General features: G+C 35.1%; 2 protein-coding genes across 2 annotated transcripts in view; both read left to right on the plus strand.

Annotated features, from left to right (window-relative positions):
- LOC107682438 (rap1 GTPase-activating protein 2-like) overlaps positions 1-7,649 on the plus strand; it is a 29,956-nt gene extending 22,307 nt beyond the window's left edge. Inside the window, exons 3-4 of the mRNA XM_016478679.1 lie at positions 4,956-4,991; positions 7,176-7,649. Of these exons, the coding sequence (XP_016334165.1) occupies positions 4,956-4,991; positions 7,176-7,226 (87 nt within the window). The 3' untranslated portion in view covers positions 7,227-7,649. The remainder of the gene's footprint in view (positions 1-4,955; positions 4,992-7,175) is intronic.
- LOC107683392 (rap1 GTPase-activating protein 2-like) overlaps positions 7,235-20,281 on the plus strand; it is a 16,275-nt gene continuing 3,228 nt past the window's right edge. Inside the window, exons 1-18 of the mRNA XM_016479452.1 lie at positions 7,235-7,251; positions 8,229-8,253; positions 8,910-9,131; positions 9,578-9,681; positions 9,785-9,863; positions 11,630-11,683; positions 12,018-12,101; positions 12,204-12,304; positions 12,540-12,669; positions 13,849-14,004; positions 14,090-14,161; positions 14,245-14,331; positions 14,511-14,651; positions 16,562-16,708; positions 16,850-16,965; positions 17,775-17,870; positions 18,116-18,239; positions 19,257-19,356. Coding sequence (XP_016334938.1) covers positions 7,235-7,251; positions 8,229-8,253; positions 8,910-9,131; positions 9,578-9,681; positions 9,785-9,863; positions 11,630-11,683; positions 12,018-12,101; positions 12,204-12,304; positions 12,540-12,669; positions 13,849-14,004; positions 14,090-14,161; positions 14,245-14,331; positions 14,511-14,651; positions 16,562-16,708; positions 16,850-16,965; positions 17,775-17,870; positions 18,116-18,239; positions 19,257-19,356 — 1,855 coding nt within the window. The remainder of the gene's footprint in view (positions 7,252-8,228; positions 8,254-8,909; positions 9,132-9,577; positions 9,682-9,784; positions 9,864-11,629; positions 11,684-12,017; positions 12,102-12,203; positions 12,305-12,539; positions 12,670-13,848; positions 14,005-14,089; positions 14,162-14,244; positions 14,332-14,510; positions 14,652-16,561; positions 16,709-16,849; positions 16,966-17,774; positions 17,871-18,115; positions 18,240-19,256; positions 19,357-20,281) is intronic.

Consider the following 20,281-nt stretch of genomic DNA (forward strand, 5'->3'; position numbering starts at 1 on the left):
TAAATAAAAATAGACAGTTAGCACCACATAAACTTACAAAAAATTTGTATATCTAATATTAGTTTGTATTGTACAAATCCAAAAATAAATTTGTTATTGAAAAACTCGCATAACAAGTTTTCAGTTCCAACTTTGTCCTTAGACTATACCGAGTCACTTTAAACATTGCAAAGAAATGTCTGCAGAACACTCGTTAACACAACACAATGTACTGTACCTCACTTCAGGTTTAACTATTCTTGTGGGGACATTTGGTCCAAACATTGTAGCCAAAACCTGGCACACAAACACACACTCACCCACTCAAAACACTCCCACAATGTGCAAATATTTCATTAACAACCGTGTTTGAGAGTAAACACAATACATTTAGTAAGGACATATTAATCGGTATGTGTACTTGTCCTTTAAGATATATAATTATATGTTGTTCAAACAGTTGGTGGCCACTCCCAATGTAAACCCAGTGTCTAAAGAAGAAAAGAGGAAAGGGAGGAAAGCAAGTGTGCAGACTTGATAAGCTCTTGTGAACTGTGGTTCGAACAGCTGTAGGTCAAACACAAAGCAGAAAAACTCATAAGTACAGACATACTGGTAAGACCAGTTTTAGGGTGTAGAGCTAGAAAACAGTGCCAAGCGGACTTGGTCGTCCTCTTCCTGTTTTGTGCTGCTGAAATTGTTTGCATAGAGGAGCACAGCTGATCAGAGGAGAGAGGTATGATCGCCCGTGTGACGGGGGGAAACAGAATGTGAGAGGAATTAGATTCGCTGTGTGTTTATTGCAGGATGGGGGTATTGATGAGGCTTGTTAGTGTGTATTTGACACAGCACAGACCACTGCAGTTCATTCATTCATTCTAGTACGTCTGAGTCTTTATGTTATATCAGTTTATTAGCCAGTCCTGGACAGAGTCCCAGATGCACATTTTATTACCCACTGCCTCTATATCTGTGTCTCTTTATACCTATAACTACTTGCATATTCAAGTAAATAGTAATAGTTGAAAGTGTTTATATGAAAGAAATGGCAGCATTTTACAGTAGGGTTCAATTTGTTAACATTTGCTATTTATTATAATGAACTAACAATAAACAGCATTTTTTACAGCATTTATTAATCCAAGTTATATTAAAGGACTATTTTGGATACAAGTTAAGCTCAATTGTCAGCATTTGTGCATAATGTTGATTACCACAAAAAATATTTCAACATGTTCCTCAAAATAGAGCAAAAATAGATGTTACAGTGAGTCATTTACAATGAAAGTAAATGGGCTAATATGTGGATGATTTAAAAGCAAAAATATGAGGCTTATAATTTTATAAAAGCACTTACATGAATTCTTCTGTCAATGTGTGTGTATTATTTGAGCTGTAAAGTTTTTCTTCTCATTTCAGCTGTCATTTTAGTGTTTTAAGAGTGTGTTGTCATGTCATCAAAGTTGTAAAATTGAATATAACTTTACTCAGAAAACTGATTATTTTTCACCACACTAAAATCATGTTAATACACATGCTTTTCATGCCTTGTGGCTATACTATTGAAAAAGTATTTTAATGTTTACAGATTGGCCCCATTCACTTCCATTTTAGGATTTTTGCCTTTTTTTTTCTTTTCTTTTTTTTTAAATATACTATTGTTCATTGTTCATTTCTGGTGTAATGTTAACTTGTGTAACTAGAAATGTTCAAATGTATTAGTATATGTAGAAATTAACTTGATAGTTACTGTAATACTTAATATTTTCACTCAGAAATTTCACAAATAATTACAAAGAAACGGCAATTAACAGATTGAATTAAATGTGAAATTTGAAGTAGAAAGATTGAAATAGTATTTTCTTGTAAAACATGCTCCAATAATATTTGTTTTATTTACAACTTTGATAATTATTATTATTTTTTTACAGTGATGGTGTTTTATCTAATATCAGGGACTTTTTATGTCTACAACAGAATATTTTGATGTATTGTGTGCTTCATTGTAATTTGGTTAGAGCTGCAAAAATCCAGGATAGGATGCTAATCTTGTCTGAGACAATAATGGAACTAAAAGGTTGTGGTGGGGGATATGCTCCATCTCTTTATAACCTTACTATGACACTCAGGGCCGTTTCTAGGCATAGGCGAGCTAGGCGGTCGCCTAGGGCACCACCAGCTGAAGGGGTGCCAATGAGCGCATGTACTGGCACTTTTAGCAGGGTTGTGATAAAGAGTGGCATGGTCACCCTGAAATATGACTGCCGCCCCCACTGGATCCCCCAACATTATTGGGCTAGAGTACTGTCAATCTGACGATGCCTGTATGCCACTAGATCAGAGTGCTGTCAATTGATGCCTGATTGTTGCATGCAAAGTTTGCATTTGGAGCGCTCAACAACGCCATTAGATCAGTGGGCTCTGTCAGTGCTTTGGCAAGCTAACACTTTTTTTTGCCATGCAATAAAGCTAAGTTCAAAGGCCAATTTAAAATATTGGTACAGTAAATAAAGTGCACAAAATCAGTATTTTGTTTAGGCAGTATTTGTGGCACTTTTGTGGCACATTTGTCCAAATATTTGTGGCAGATTTGTCCAAAAGGTGTGCGTTTTTTGCGCCAATGCATTGTTAAAGGATCAGCGTGTCATGTAATATTCCCATATAAACTTTAACATCCAATTAAAAAATATTTGTATAGTAAAAATTCGCTAATTCACGAGATCAATACATCCTTTATAAGACCGCTTTGTCAAGTTAAATGCATCCTTACGGAGGTGTCGAAATGCTGAATCAATTCATTCACTTCAGCTGCATTGGTTACTTTTATGCCACTGATAAAGCTTTTATATGTAGTTTAGGGTAACAAAGGGGTTTTATAGGTTTGACTGAAATAATAATGCAATAACTGACACTTTAAATCAATGTTTCAAGAAACAACAACAAAAAAATTGAACAAAAAACAGATAAAGACAAAAAAGTAGCCATTGATAATATCTAAACAATATGTAGTAGTATAGTATATAGTATCCAAATCAAAATGTAATAAAATTAATTTATGTGTGATTTATGTGTAATAGGTTAGGGTTAGGGTTAGGGCAATAGGGATTTCGCCTAGGGCGTCAAATTGGCTAGAAACGGCCCTGATGACACTGCAGGCATAATTTAAGACTATGTACATTTTTTTATCATGTAGCTCTTATGTTTTTATATTTGATTTGATTTGATGTGCTCGCGCAAACAGCTTCAGGCACTTGACTGCTGACTCATGTGAGATTTGTCAATATTCCATATATAATCAAAAAAGGTCAAAAGGTCATTGCATTGCAAAACTTTCAAAGCCTTTCCAAAAATATACACATCCATTCGCCTTGTTCCTTCTACTATGTGTTCCTCTTTAGTAGGAGTTTAAGGAGTTACCCTCATGTGTCCTATTGATGTTGTGGTCTCAGTTCCTCGAGGTTATTTGGGCAAATATGGCTTAGCTGGGCTTTACTCTGTTGACTTTGTGAAGTGAGTTGCCCTTGGATCCATGACAGGTTAAACATTAACCAATCTGGTTTTGCACTTGCATCTGTTACACTCCGTCCGATCATAGGAATATTCTTAAACCCAGGGGATCTATTTTGAACAAATATCAGATGTTTTTCTGGTCGACTGCCTCTTAACTATAGCAGGGGTGCTTTGTCAAGGTAAGAGACTCTGCGTGTAGTAGAAATATTGCGCAAAGTTATCAAGAATAGTTGAGAGTTGTTTTATTATAAGCCCTTCAGGTCTAGACTACAAATTGTGCTCTAAACCTCTATTGCATTTCTTAAATAACTAATAATTAAGCCCTAATGGTTGCACAGCCCATAAATTAAACGCAGCTGTAAAGGTTCAGTAAGTTTGATTTAGAGTGAGGAAGTATTATGGTTTGTTAAGTCTGCATCGAGAAAGAGTCATTTGATGTCATTCACAATGCATTGAGCATATCTTGACCCATGTCACATTCCATATTTATGATATAGCGCTACAAATGTGCAGTGGATTGTGGAGAAGTCTGTAGTTGTTGACTTGGTTTTAGATATGATCAGACTGTGGGGGTTGGGTATGTAGGCTTGAGAGTCCAATATGCATTGGCACGTCTTTAATATGTTTTAAAAAGCATCCCAGAATGGACCTCATGTTCACTGAGGGAATGTCTAGAGTGAGGAGAGCTGGAATCTAGACAAAGGGGGGAATGAAATGAAATATAAGACTGAAATGTAAGATTTGCTTTGTTTTCAAAATAATGCTAAAGTCATTTAGTATATTTTTGTATTTTTAAAGTTTAAAGTTTAGCATTTTAAAAGTATATTTTTGTATTTTTAAAGTAATGTAGTTATTTCGTTTTTCTAATAGCTGTAAAAAAAATCTTATTTTTTAAATTTTATTTTATTTTATTGTGTATTTTATTTTATTTTTATTTTTTTCTTTCTTACATACAATTGAGCATGCTCATTTTACCCATTTTTACTTGTAGATTATCTTGTTAGTGTTCACTTAATATTAATCTTTAAATCTAATAATTCAATAACTCTGTTAAATGTAATATTCCAAATCTCAAAGTAAATATCCACATTTTCATATGTTTTGATGCTCATTTCAATCTGTAGCATTTAAAACAATAATGATTTTGGTTTTTGGTGTGCTTTTTATTATTTATGTAGAAAAAATGTATAGAATTTTAATCTGCCATTTATCTGTTATCAACCATAAAATGAAAATAATTATTGAATTATTAGTATTGGTCATAATTTTAACAACGGTGCAAGTTTTGATGCCTTTATTATTATTTTACAATATAGAAAATAGTAATAAGTAAAAATAAGTTGCCAAAATGTATTAACCTCTGTTTCTTTATTGATTCTAAAATTTCCAGATAATGATAAAAAAAAAGTGGTTTGATGTAAATATCACCACAAAACCACAAATCTCAATTTATGTTTCTTTTCTAGTCGGCAGAGTTCTTCGACATGCTGGAAAAGATGCAGGTAAGATTCCTTCCATCATTCAGATGATCTTATAAGCGCATGTCCTTCTTTAGAATAAGATTCCTCTAATAACAGTATTCCTCAAATAACTTTGTACTTTAGCTGAAGAGCATTTTACTGTATAATAATATAATAATTACTGGAAGGTTTTTTTTTTTTTTTGCCCCTGAGTGCTGGCTAAGTGTTCTCTCTCCAGTGGACCAGTCCTCCATTACTCTGAATGAATAATTACACATTCCAGCTCATTTCAAAGTCATTGATATAGCCAGCACTTTTCTCTTTGGGTTGGGGTTTGGTAGGAGCCCCCCAGGGGAACAGGACATACTGACCTGTTATATAACAGCAGCATGATGGTGTTGTTGTCTGTGAGAGTGTGTAGACGAGGGCTAAAGATCAGCTGATCAATACTGTGTTGAGGCAGGAGTGCAGTGCCTCAGTCGGGTGGTTTTAAAGCTTCTTGTGCAGACCTCAGTATGAGTGACAGATCGATGCAGAGGTTTGTCTGAAGGGCTCCTCTCTCTCTCCAATAGATCACATGCACTTGTGATGTTTTTCTTCAAAGATGATGGTGTGAAGGTGTGTCTTAGTCAGCTCCCTAGTTCTGTAGCATGTACAGTGCCCAGGGCAGGGAATTGGGCCTTTCCTATTATCTTTTTCAGAACAATCCCACAAACTTTTAAGAATTGCACAGGGATAAAATCTGATAAAACATATTTTTAATTTTACATAATATATTTAATTTTATTTGATTTAGAATTTTTGATTTAGAATTTTTTTTATTAAAAACTAGAAATTAATTTACATTTATATTTAAATTAATTACAAATATTAATTTAAATATTAAATAAATAAAATACATGTATTTACAGTGTAATAGATCACATGCACTTGTGATGTTTTTCTTCAAAGATGATGGTGTGAAGGTGTGTCTTAGTCAGCTCCCTAGTTCTGTAGCATGTACAGTGCCCAGGGCAGGGAATTGGGCCTTTCCTATTATCTTTTTCAGAACAATCCCACAAACTTTTAAGAATTGCACAGGGATAAAATCTGATAAAACATATTTTTAATTTTACATAATATATTTAATTTTATTTGATTTAGAATTTTTGATTTAGAATTTTTTTATTAAAAACTAGAAATTAATTTACATTTATATTTAAATTAATTACAAATATTAATTTAAATATTAAATAAATAAAATACATGTATTTACAGTGTTAATGCAATTTATTTTATTAACTTACATACCATTTATTTTTATTTAAAAAAAAATATATATATTTATATTTAAAATATATAAAAATATATATTTATATGTCTAAATGCTATTATGTACATTATCTGTTTAATTTGAATAATGTCATGTAGGACAGTCTCTGTACTTAACATCTAAAATAAAGAGATTGACGTACATACAGTGTTATACAGTAATATTATTGTTATAAATGTTTCCAAGTGAACAAGAGATTCTTCCAAATATTTGTCTTAATTTATCTGAAGTTTTTCCTGGACTGCAGGTGGAAACAATTTATCATGGTAACCACAGTTTTTGACTAAATAACTTGATATTAGCCACCATAGTCATAAAAAAAATAAAAAATAAAAACAATTTAAAATATAAAAAAAACAAACAGGTTCAGAAGACTTTATTGACTGTAAACAAAAAACAAAAATTTGGGGAGCTCATTTGACTACCAGGGTTTAATGTTCTAGTTCAGTGTCCAAACTTTTCCTAAAGGGGGCCGGATTTGGCGATGTGGAAACACTGGGGGGCCGGATGATTCTACCTACCTATATATATATATATATTTATATATATATACAGGGCCGTCCTTAGGGGGGTGCAACTGGTGCGGTCGCACTGGGCCCCGCGCTTGAGGGGGCCCCACGGCGAATGGCGAACTGTAAATATCTTGTTTTTAAAGCTTTAATAATTATAACATAGAATGGCTTTATGGTATTTAGTCTATTAACACATGAAAGCACAAACTGCTAAATATGAAAAATTTATGCTTGGCGGGCCATATATAGGCTAATATATAGACTATTTAAGACAGCTGCGGTCCGCTTAAAATTCATCCACGGGCCGCATTTGGCCCGCGGGCCGTAGTTTGGACACCCCTGTTCTAGTTTGTCATTTATTCTTCCTCTTTTCACTCTCTTCTGCTTACCTGGACACGGCAGAGTCCCAAAACCGAGGAGACTAAGAAATACAAGGTTTGGCTGGTATTCTGAATGTGTGTATGCGTATATTGTGTCTGTAAGTGCATGTTTGTGAGTGGGGTCTTTTCTTCTTCATTAATATTCTGACAAACATCAGCCACAGTCTTGAGTTCTACAGCATCAATCAACATCAATCATTTTGAAGTACTTTTTACATTTAGTGATGTAAAGGTCAGCGATGATGGCCTTCAGATGATGCCAGAGAGTCCAAAAGCAGACTAAAAAACCTTTATATATGATTATTGGAATGCAAGCTGAGAATAATCAGATTTTCTTGCTGCTGCCATTATTTTGATTTTTTTTTTAATCAGTCCTATTCTGGTGTAGATATTATTCCTCTATCCTGCTCTTGGGATTTTTCATTGCAATAAACACACTGTGATACACTGAACAAAATTATAAACGCAACACTTTTGTTTTTGCCCCCATTTTTCATGAGCCGAACTCAAAGATCTAAGGCTTTTTCTATGTACACAAAAGGCCTATTTCTCTCAAATATTGTTCACAAATCTGTCTAAATCTGTGTTAGTGAGCACTTCTCCTTTGCCGAGATAATCCATCCACCTCACAGGTGTGGCATATCAAGATGCTGATTAGACAGCATGATTATTGCACAGGTGTGCCTTAGGCTGGCCACAATAAAAGGCCACTCTAAAATGTGCAGTTTTACTGTATTGGAGTATTATGTATTATTCAGTTTTTGACTAAATAACTTGATATTAGCCACCATAGTCATAAAAACAATTTAAAATATAAAAAAAACAAACAGGTTCAGAAGACTTTATTGACTGTAAACAAAACTTCTTTATTTGGGGAGCTCATTTGACTACCAGGGTTTAATGTTCTAGTTCAGTGTCCAAACTTTTCCTAAAGGGGGCCGGATTTGGCGATGTGGAAACACTGGGGGGCCGGATGATTCTACCTACCTATATATATATATATATTTATATATATATACAGGGCCGTCCTTAGGGGGGTGCAACTGGTGCGGTCGCACTGGGCCCCGCGCTTGAGGGGACCTTACCCCCGGATTGAGGATGTGAGTCCACGAAAACACACACACAGACACACACTTATAAACACACAACAGTTCAAATTAAACATAAAATCAAGCCTAGTTCTATGTACTCTATACTGTTTTGTAATTTAGCACAAGAGAGTTTTCATTATGTTCAAGTGTTTTAAGGTTGGAAGGAACAGATTGTCTCTATTTATCACACGGCTCTCTGGAATACTTGATTTTGATTGGTTAATCAATGCATGTATGTTTGATAATGATTGCTAAGCTGTTGTCCCTGGCAACAAATCTCATACACTGTGCTATTTATTTTTCCATAATTTTATAGGTAGCCATTAGCTTTCATTAATAACTTCAACACTGCTATTGTTAACAGTTAAAGCTATAAATGTAATGAAATTTTGATTAAAATATTTTTCATATAGACATTTGTAATGTTACACAAGATTTCTGTTTTAAATAAATAAAATCTTCAAAAAGATTTTAAAATCTCACTGAACCCAAACTTTTGAGCAGTAGTGTATATTTATATAATAATAATAAGATATATTTACATAATCATAATAAGTACATGAGTTGCTGATCTGCAGGGTTTGTGAATGATTTTATTGAGTTATATAATTGATTATAACTTTTTAAACCAATATAACTTTTATATGTTGATATATGTTGGCTAGGTCTTGGAGAGGGGTGGTCCCTACCCTCAGGTCATTTTACCTCAGTTTGGTGGATATTGGATTGAGGATCCCGAGGCTCTGGTTGGGACGCCCACGTCCTCAGACAGCAGCTTCTGTGAGGAGGAAGATGATGGTCTGAGCCCTGGTGGAGAAGGAGGCTTCAGCTACAGGCTGGAGTGTAACAGCATCTCACGGGCTTACCGCAAACACTTTCTGGGCAATGTGAGGATTCATTTGTTAATGCCGACAGTATGTTTAATTTCTACACTGTAAGTTCACAGGGCCAAAAGTAGCCATAGCTGAAGAAACACCCATGTATTATAATGGGTTATTCTCACCACGGCCACAAAATGCCAGTAAATGCCCTTTTAGCTGAAAGTAAGTATCCTGTCTAAGGTAATGTTTCATGTGCCTGTAGCTTATTTACTCACAGTTCTTCATAACACTTTGATATTAGGTGTGATGGCGCCTCTTTTAACAAACATTTTGTACGGCACTTTTTTGTATCAGTTGTGTGTCACAGAGAGCTTGATTGGAACGACACAGAGCCACACTTGAGTTATAAAAATGCAAACCCAGTCTACTGGAAAATGAAACTCTCCATATTGAAATATGTGAGGAACAAACCTGTGAAATGACGCCTGTGTAAACACCTTTCTCTTTCTCAGGAGCACATGAACTATTACTGCACAGCCAGTAGTATGGGACACCTCATCATGTCTCTGAAGTATGAGGAGGCAGATGGACAGGAGTCTCTCCGCATCATGCTCAGGTGCCATATCCAGCACATATTGAAACTCTGGAATAGTCATTGCAAGATAGGCCTATATTGCCATAGTAAATAGCTGAGCATTTATTTTTATGTCATTTTCTAGGTCAAAAACAAAGACCCTTCATGAGCGAATCCCACTTGAAGGCCTCCTCCAGCTACCAAGTGTACCACAGATAGCCAAAGTGTGTACTGGCAAGATATACAGCACCAGATAAATGTCTTCAAAGCAATTAAATAACACAAATGGAAATGTTGCAGTGGCCAAAGCCGTCTTTTAGATTGTTCCATTGGCTTGATAATAACTGGGATGCTTTGAAGGAGCTCCTATGTATCCTCTTGTTATGTTCCTATGTTCTTGTTGGGAGTTCCTTTATTATCCACTCTAACTCAGCCATTCAGAAAAAAAATAAATAATAAAAATAAAAAAATCAGGGAATTAGGGCCAGATTTACTCAACAGGGCAAATTAGCATGAGAGTGCATTTCCAAAAAAGCGCTAATGGGAGTGGAAATTTCCACAGGTGATTTACTGAATGCGCAAATTAAAGAACACAAACGCAGCCTGATCATTTCCATAATGACCCACACAATCTGCTAAGAGCAGCGCAAATTAGCGTCTGCTTTAAGACTTGCTTTTTTTGAGCGTTAAATAATGGCGCAAATACTAGTAATTTGACAAGCGCAAACGTTAGTAAATCGCGTTGCGTGATTCATTTTAATACTCTCCTCCCATAAATTTTGCGTCTGAAAGGGAAACTCCTACAAATGCATATTCAATAAGGTCAGGGGCAAAATTAACTGTGTCCACGCCTTTTCAGTGCTAATTCTTCACTGCGCGTCTTTAGTAAATCCCGACAGTACTATTTTAACGCCAAAAGACGGTTTGCGTTGGTGCAAGCTGTTAGTAAATCTGGCCCTTAATTTCATGTTTAGTTAAAAGCCACACAATAAATTTGTCTACAAAATTCATTTGGATCATGTAAGTGTGATATTTCAATGAAACAGTCTTTAGGATCATGAGAAACGTGTGCAAACCTATCACTGCCTAGTCAGTCAGTCACTTAAGAGTTAAGTCAATCACTTCTAAGCCGATGTCATGTCTAAAAATCAAGTTCAAATGAGCTTTGCACATCCAAAGAAAAATTTAATAGAAAAGACAATTCTTCATACACTACTGTTCAAAAGTTTGTAGTCGGCAAGATTTTAAACGTTTTTGAAAGACGTCTCTTATGCTCACCATGGCTACATTTATGATCAAAAATACAGTAATATTGTGAAATATTATTACAGTTTTTTGATTGTAATATATTTTAAAATGTAATTTATTCATGTGATGATGAAGCTGAATTTTCATCAGTCATTACTCCAGTCTTCAGTGTCACATGATCCTTCATAAATCATTCTAATAATGCTGATTTGGTGCTCAAATAACATTATTACTATCACGGTTAATGGCAGTTGTGGTGCTTATTTTTTTTGTGGAGACCATTATTTCAGGATTCTTCAGTGAATAGAAAGTTGAACAGATTTTATTAAAAAAATTAAATCTCAGGGGTTTTGTACAAAATTATCACTTTGATCATTTTAATTTATCCTTACTGAATAAAAATATTAGTTTCTTTAAAAAAAAAACATACTGGTCCCAAACTTTTGAATGGTAGTTATAAATTTGAATTCTTTCAACCAACCACCAAAACCCATAGGATTGTGGGATATCATAGGCAGTGAAGGCTACTGGGATTCAAAAATTGGTCAGATGAAGGCATCTTAATAGACTACAATTACATTATGTAGGTCTGCAGTCAACCTTTTAAATTGTATAAGGACACACATTCTCAAAAAATCTCTCTCACAAAGTCTCTCAAGACTTAGCAGACCTCTTTTGAACTTCCCTCAATCCACTCAAAAGATGCGAGATGTTCACATCAGATGTGTTCTGTGTGTTTCAGCTGCTCTGCGATGACGTCACAGGTCTGAAGTTCAACCCCGTCCTCTACCCTAGGGTGAGCATTTCTGTCTTTTTCGCTCCATCTGTGACTTACCTACTCAAGGCAGCAGGGTGAAATAGGGCTGGGCTTTGCTCTGTCTCACCCTAGTACCCAAGTCATCTGAATTAATATGTTCCTGTGCTCCAGGGGAGTCACAAATCCATCTACTTTACACTGCCTGGCATGCCTGAACTACGTTAGTGTGTTTGAGAGAAGCCTTGACCATCTCAAGGCTGTGCATGGTCTGTCAGGCATGGCAAACACAAACGCCTGAATTATGGAAAGGCACTGCCACACATATTTACCCCTGTGGGCGCTTTCTCTCACTTTCTGTTTTCTCTTGCCCAAGGCCTCGCAACTGATCGTCAGTTTTGATGAGCACGAAGTAAACAACACTTTCAAGTTTGGAGTCATCTATCAGAAGTTTGGTCAGGTGAGAGAGTCAGTCTTGAGTTGTTGTCTTCATTGTACATACTTTGACTGAAGTTCTCGCTCTTTTTCTTCGTTTCCCACTGGTATTGTCTCTTCACATCAGACAACAGAGGAAGAGCTGTTCGGTAACAATGAGGAGACGCCAGCCTTTACTGAATTCCTCAGTGTTTTAGGAGACAATATTGAACTGCAGGATTTTAAAGGGTGAGAGATGGAGATTAAGCGCTGAAAACTGCTGCCAAGGTTCACCTGTGCTCACATAAAAGGCTTGTTTTAATATGAAACAATATTCAAAGAATCCATTTGTGGATAATTTATTTAATTTACTCATTGTGAATGATTTTGACTGGAAGCCTGTTTGAGGTAATCAGACTGATCTACCTAAGCGGTGCTTCTGCAGAACTAATTTGTCTGGTGTGTGTGGTATTGTGTTGCTCAGGTTCAGAGGCGGTCTGGATGTGTCTCATGGACAGACAGGATCAGAGTCTGTCTATACTACGTTCCGTCAGAGAGAAATCATGTTTCACGTTTCTACAAAACTCCCTTTTACAGAAGGAGACATTCAGCAGGTGGGCTACAAAAATCCAGATGATTTTTACTTTTTTAACGGCATAGTTCACCCAAAAATGAAAATTGCTTCATGATTTACTCACCCTCAAGCCATCCTAGGTGTATATGACTTTCTTCTTTCAGACGAATACAGTAAGAGTTATATTTAAAAATGTCCTGGCTCTTCCAAGCTTTATAATGGCAGTCAATGGGTGTTAAGATTTTGAAGTCCAATAAAGTGCATCCATCCATCATAAAAGTACTCCACTCGGCTCTGGGGGGTTAATAAAGGCCTTCTGAATCGAATCGTTGTGTAAGAAAAAGAGAGTGGCATTCTAGTGTATGACATTGGACCGCATGTACGACAGTTGGTGCAAGCTAGAGATTATGGTTTATAAAGTTTTAAATATGGATATTTTTCTTACACGAATATAACTCCGATTATATTTTAATATAACTCTAATTGTATTCATCGGAAAGAAGAAAGACACATACACCTAGGATGGCTTGAGTGTGAGTAAATCAAGGGCTAATTTTCATTTTTGGGTGAACTATCCCTTTAATGTAAATTTTTTAAAATATATTATTTCATTTTTAGTTAAACTTTTTAAATCTAACATGTAATATTTAAATATTATGTAATTATTTAATATAATTGATTCATTTTATATTTTCATTTTTATCTTTATTTATTTTTTAATTTGTCAAGGTTTTCATACACACTTTAGATCATATTTCACTCTAAAATCAACAGGAAAAAAAATCTTCACAAATCCCTTCCAAATCTTAATTATTGTAGTGGACAGTTATGACTTTAATTATGACTGTTTTCTTTTTGTTTGTTTTTTAAATTAGCAAAAATAAAAGATATTTAAAGATATTACCGTGATGTAAAAATACTATACAGTTAAAAAAGTCTATTATTGTTTTGTGTTACGGTAATGAGATATATTTGCATTACCGCATTGACAACCGAGGAGAAATGTACTTAATGAAATTCACATTGTAAAATAATTTAAGTGTTTTAAAAATATAAATATAAATAAAAAAGTGCAAATATTAATTATTTATATTTTTAGAATATCATATTTCTAAATATTAATAATCTATGTATGTTGATCTGGGCTAAAAATGTGTTGGTAAATCCATTGCATTCAAAATATTTATAAATATTTTCCTCTTGTGTCATAATCTCTCAGCTCCAGAGGAAGAGACATATTGGCAATGACATTGTCGCAGCCGTCTTCCAGGAAGAGCCCACACCATTCGTACCTGATATGATCGCATCCAACTTCCTTCATGCCTACGTATTAGTGCAGGCGGAAAACCCCTGCACTGATCACACCACGTACACGGTTTGTCAAACACCTCACTGAATTACTCCAGATGCCCATCAATCCCATCAATCCCGCTGATCTGAGATATTGATCATGTTCACAGGTGTCCATCACAGCGCGCGAGGATGTCCCTCCGTTCGGCCCCCCTCTTCCAAACCCTTCTGTCTTTAAGAAGGTAACATTAAAGATTGCTTCAGTTAAATGTTGTAGGAGATGATAATTTGTGTCATAAGATGATGGAGATCGACACTTCCCCAGGGTCCCGAGTTCCGGGAATTTCTCCTGACAAAATTGATCAACGCAGAAAATGCATGCTGCAAGTCAGACAAGTTCGCCAAGCTAGAGGTGAGAAAAAAGATCCTGAGATTAAGGATTCACTATAGTATAAACAATTGATTTGAAGGAATAATCACCCAAAATATGAATATTCTGTCATTATTTACTAATACATTTTCATTTTGGGGTGAGCTATCGCTTTAATTAGTCTATCTGAATCATTGTCGTTCTGTGTGTGTGTTTGACAGGAGAGGACACGGGCAGCACTGTTAGATAACCTTCACGATGAACTGCACAGACAGACACAGGCCACAGTAGGACTGGGCTCAGCTACAGATGAAGAAAAGCTAGAAAATGGAGGTCATGGAGGGCTGCTGGAGTCTTTTAAGGTGAGATGTCTTGTCCTTGACCACTTAAAAACCCAGAGAACTAAAGATTTTACTAAATGATGTTGCTCTTTGGCTTTGTTCTGTTCAGAAAAGTATTCTCAATTCCCTCTCAAATATAAAAAAATAAAATATTCTACAGTATGTACTACCAATCAAAATTTTGGGGTCAGTAAGATTTTTTAAAGGAATTAATACTTTTATTCAGCAAGGATTCTTAAGTGACAATAAAGACAAATAATATTACAAAAGTTTTCTATTTCAAACAAATGCTGTTCTTTTGAACTATCTATTCATCAAAGAATCCGGAAAAAAATGTATCATGGTTTCCACCAAAATATTAAGCAGCACAACTGTTTTCAACACTGATAAAAAGAAATGTGGCCCCACTTTATATTAAGTGGCCTTAACTGCTATGTACTTACATCAAAAATTAAGTACAATGTACTTATTGTGTTCATATTGTATTGCAAAACACTTTTGCTGCTATTGAGGTGGGATACGGGTAAGGCTAGGGACAGGTTTGTTGGTATGGGTAGGTTTAAGGGTGGGTTAAGGTGTAAGGGATGGGTCAACTGTGTAATTATAAATGTAATTACAGAAATTAATTACAGATGTAATTACATGCAGGTATTTTTAAAATATAAGTACAATGTAAAAACATGTTTGTACACAATAAGTGCATTGTACCAAATTATTAATTTAAATGTAAGTACATAGTTGTTAAGGCCACTTAATATAAAGTGGGTCCAGAAATGTTTCTTGAGCAGCAAATCGGCATATTATAATGACTTCTGAAAGATCATGTGACTCTGAAGACTGAAGACTAATTCAGCATTGCCTTCACAGGAATAAATTACATTTTTAAATATTTTAAAATAGAACACAGTTATTTTAAATTTTGTAATAATATTTCACAAAATGACTAATTTTACAGGTTTTCAAATAGATGCAGCTTTGTTGAGCATAAGAGACTTCTTTCATAAATATTTAAAAATCATTCCAACCCCAAACTGTAATGTTAGGACTTCTATTGAAAACACAAACTTAGCTTGAAATATCTTTTTAATCAATAGATGCTGCCTTGGTGATCATAAGAGACTTCTTTAGACAGCATTACTGAGCCTAAACTTTTGAACAGTTATGTGTATTGACAAAGTTTTTAACATCTGGTTTTGAATATAATTTTTGTGTAGGACACAAATGGTACACAGTAATGGCACTGCTAAAACTTTTCCTGTTTACTTGTCTATCTGTCTGTGTGCATGTGATCCTGTCTGTCTGGATATTAAAATGTATGAAACTGAGCTGCTCTGGACTAAGCTCTTAGAAGGCCTGTGTGTGTGTGTTTGGGACTATATGGATGATTTTGCCGTGTGTGGGTGTTTTCAGGCAGGGTGGAGGTGTGTGTGGGGTGGTTTGCAGACACACCACCTACTGGTTGTTCATGGTAATACAATTCAGTTTTCCTAACTTCATCATCGTTATTATGGCTAGTTTTAGGGCTAATATAAACAATTAATAAAAATATGTATAAAATTATAAAATAAATAAGTAATTCAAAATAAATTATTGGCCAGCTAATATAAATAATGTACATATAGCTAAACCTTAAATAAACTGTGACATAGGTTCTTATTTCTTCTTTTCCATCTAGATACCACTACTGTACATTGAAATTTTGTCTATTTCTGTTATATATATATATATATATATATATATATATATGTATGTGTCTGTGTGTGTATTGTATGTGCAAACATACTTGGCAGTAAAGCTCTTTCTGATTCTGATTCTGATTCTCTTTATTTGCCACTATAAATGTATTTGTACTCATGCTTAATACAGTTTTTACTTTCAGATGCGCTTTCTGTTCCTCTCTCACCCTCTTCCTCTGTCACTGTCTCTGTCAGAGGGCCATGCGTGTGAGGAGCCACTCCATGGAGACGATGGTGACTCATAAACACAAGAGTCCTGGAGTGACGGCAGGGGTCCCGTCCAGTGTCAGCGGTGGAGGACTCCAGCAGAACAGCGTGGAGTGCACCAAGAGCACCTTCACTGTACTTCCATTATTCTCTTACTTTCATTTATTCAGATTAAATTCTTATCTCATCCAGTGTATAAACATCCTGAAGTCATTTATTATTATAATAGCGGTGCAGCAGTGCATGAGCTGATCTTTGTGTGTTTGTTTTTGTCAGCCTCCAGTGCTGTCTGCAAAATCTCCATTAATGAGTCCAGTAAAGCGGCGCTCTGGTCTGTTCCCCAGACTGCACTCCAGCACAGAAAGTCCAACTGAGAAACATCCAACTCGCAGGTAAACAAAAATGCCCAATTTTTTTTATACATTTATATACTGTATATATTTTTTTACACACAACAATGTGCAAAAGACTGACTATACACTGCGGGTCTCACCAAGGCTTATTTATTTGATCAAAAATACAGTAAAAATCAAAACAGTAGTATTGTAAAATATTATTACAATTTAAATGTTAAAATAACTTTCAATTTGAATGTATTTTGTATTATAATTTATTTCTGTGATGCAAAAATAGAATTTTCAGCATCATTGCTCCAGTCTTCAGTGTCACACGATCCTTCAGAAATCATTCTAATATGCTGATTTGCTGCTCAAGAAGCATGTCTTTTTATTATCAATGTTAAAAACAGTTTTTGCTGCTTAATATTTTTGTAAAAACCATTATGCGCTACCATTCAAAAGTTTGGGGTTAGTATAATAAAAGAAGAAAGAAATTAATACTTTTATTCAGCAAGGACATATTAAATTGATCAAAAGTGACAGTAGAGCATTTATAATGTTACAAAAAAATTATATTTCAAATAAATGCTGTTCATTGACCTTTCTATTCATCAAAGAATCCTGACAAAAATATTAAGCAGCGAAACTTTTTTAACATTGATAATAATAGAAACCATTATTAATAATTAAGCACCAATAATAACCAAATCAGCATATTAGAATGATTTCTGAAATGTCATGTAGCACTTTTAAGACTTGAGTAATGGCTGCTGAAAATACAGCAATGTTTGTCTGTGAAAGCCTAGTTTGTATGTTAGTATTTCAGAAAAGCACTACATAAACTGTATTCTGTGTTTTTCTAGTGAACAAAAAACAGAAGTGTTACCTCACTCGCAGGAAGTGAGGACAGAGACATCATCCAATCCGAGTTCACCAGAAATCTGCCCAAACAAAGAAAGGTGGGTTTCATTGTGGAGTTCCAGCTCCTCAGGTACAGCAGATGTGAGTGCAGTGTTGGAGTGTTTTGACATCATTTGATGACTCCGATATGTTGTCGGGCTTTATTTTTAAATCCTTTTCCAGCATCTTCACTTTTAGCAATGTATGTGACAGGGTATTCCTGCCTCCTTCATAGTTCTTCAGTAAACAAAAAAACTGTGGATCTCTTTTGTGTAATCTCTGTCCTGTTGGTTTGGTCCTGCAGGCCATTTGTGAAGCTGAAAGAGTGTAGCGGCAGAGCTAATATCTCTATCTCCCGATCCTCCTCCAGCACCAGCAGCTTCAGCAGCACAGCAGGGGAGGGAGACGGACTGGAGGAGCTGGAAATGGTGACACACACTTATACACAGACAAAAGAGTTCTGTTGACCTTTCAGGAGATTCAAGAGTGCACTGCAAAAAACTGTATTTTTGACCTCTTTTCTATTCAAGTATCTCCTTAAACCAAGTACAAGTGACACGGCATAAGATCTTAATATGTAATATATATATATATATATATATAATATATATACATTTATTTATCTATCATAATAGGATACATTTTGTGAAAATATTGTGAAATATTTCTACAATTTAAAAGAATGGTTTTCTGTTTTAATATACTTTAAAATATGATTTATTCCTGTGGTGGAAAAGATGAATTTTCAGCAGCCATCACTCAGTGTCACAGTGTCACGTGAACCTTCAGGAATCATTCTAATATGCTGATTTATCTGCATTGTTGGAAACAGTTGTGCTGCTTAATATTTTTTTTGTAACGTGATACTTTTTTCAGGATTCTTTGATGAATAAAAGTTAAAAAGAACAGCATTTATTCAAAAACAAATCTTTTGTAACAATAAAAGTCTTTACTATCTCTTTTTATCAAGTTATCATATCATTGCTGAATAAAAGTATTAATTTCTTTCAAAAAAAAAAAAAGTACTGACCCCAAACTTTTGAACGGCAGTGTATATTGTTACAAAAGTTTTTTTGTAAAAAGATATATCTTGGTGATGCACACTGCAAAAATATAGATTTTTTTGATTAAGATATGATTAAGAAAATAATTTTTGCAGTGTTTCTTTCTCTAGCAAAGCTCTTGAAATAACTGCCTTAGATAAGCTCACTGTGAAAACAATTCAATTATGCTTCAGTCTCATCTAGAAACTTCCTGTACACAGCTGATTTGCAGATAACCATCACACACTAAATGGCCCTTTGCATTGATCCACTCAGCCTGACACCTGTCGATATGCTTAATTACTGCAGCACAGCTAGTTCTAGGACAATCTATAGCAATCGTATTAACATTACCACTGCAGGTCACTCAGACTGTCTTTTGGTGTGTGTTGTGTCCTGTAGAGCAGTCACCCGTCCACGGCTTCATCTGTGTACAGTCCATCTCTCAGCGTGGAAAGCCAGAACTCCGGAACGCCGCTGATCATGTGCCGCAGTCCCACAGGTGAATTAAGAAATCATACACAATAAAAATAAACTGAAGCAATCATACACTACACAGCCAAAAGTAAGTGGACACTTGAAAACCAGACCCATATGTGCTTGCAGAACTTTTTTGATTTAAATGCAATTGTTATAGTTGAAATAGGGTAGGAACTATTTCATCTATAGCTCATCAGAACACAAGTAAAAATGCTGAAACTTGTTTTATAATTATTGTTAACAAATAAACAACAAGTCTGATTTTCTTGCTGAAATTGTACTGGAGGCCATCCAAGATCTTGATGAGTTTGTTTCTTCATTGGAACAGATTTGGAGAAATTGTCATTACATCACTTATTCACCAATGGTTCCTCTGCAGTGAATGGGTGCCGTCAGAATGAGAGTCCAAACGGCTGATAGAAACATCACAATAATCCACAAGTGATCCACACAACTCCAAAGTCCATCGATTAACATCTTGTGGTGTGAAAAGTTGTTAAGAAGCAAATGCATCACTAATGCGTTTTAACTTTAAACCGTCGCTTCTGGCCAAAATACCAGTCCATAATCCATAATAATGCTTCATACATTGAAAAAGTCCATCCCCTGTTGTCCTCTCACATCAAAATCCACAGACATATTTGTTTAGAACTGTTTTGGACTGTATTTGCTTGTAAACGGTGCTTGATCTATGCATATTTCTCTCCTCATTCAGATGTGACAACTTCTTCACTGGAGAAAGCAATATTATGGATAGAGGACTTGTATTTTATCTGAAAATGACTGTTTGAAGTTAAAAATTAGTTAACAATGGATTTGTTTCTTACAAACATGCAGCTTTTCACTTCACAAGACGTTAATTAATGGATTGGAGTTGTGTGGGTTACTTGTTGATTTTTGTGATGTTTTTATCAGCTGTTTGAACTCTCATTCTGACGGCACCCATT

This window comes from Sinocyclocheilus anshuiensis, unplaced genomic scaffold, assembly GCF_001515605.1.
Source record: "Sinocyclocheilus anshuiensis isolate Anshui unplaced genomic scaffold, SAMN03320099.WGS_v1.1 scaffold1170, whole genome shotgun sequence".
Classification (NCBI taxonomy): domain Eukaryota; kingdom Metazoa; phylum Chordata; class Actinopteri; order Cypriniformes; family Cyprinidae; genus Sinocyclocheilus; species Sinocyclocheilus anshuiensis.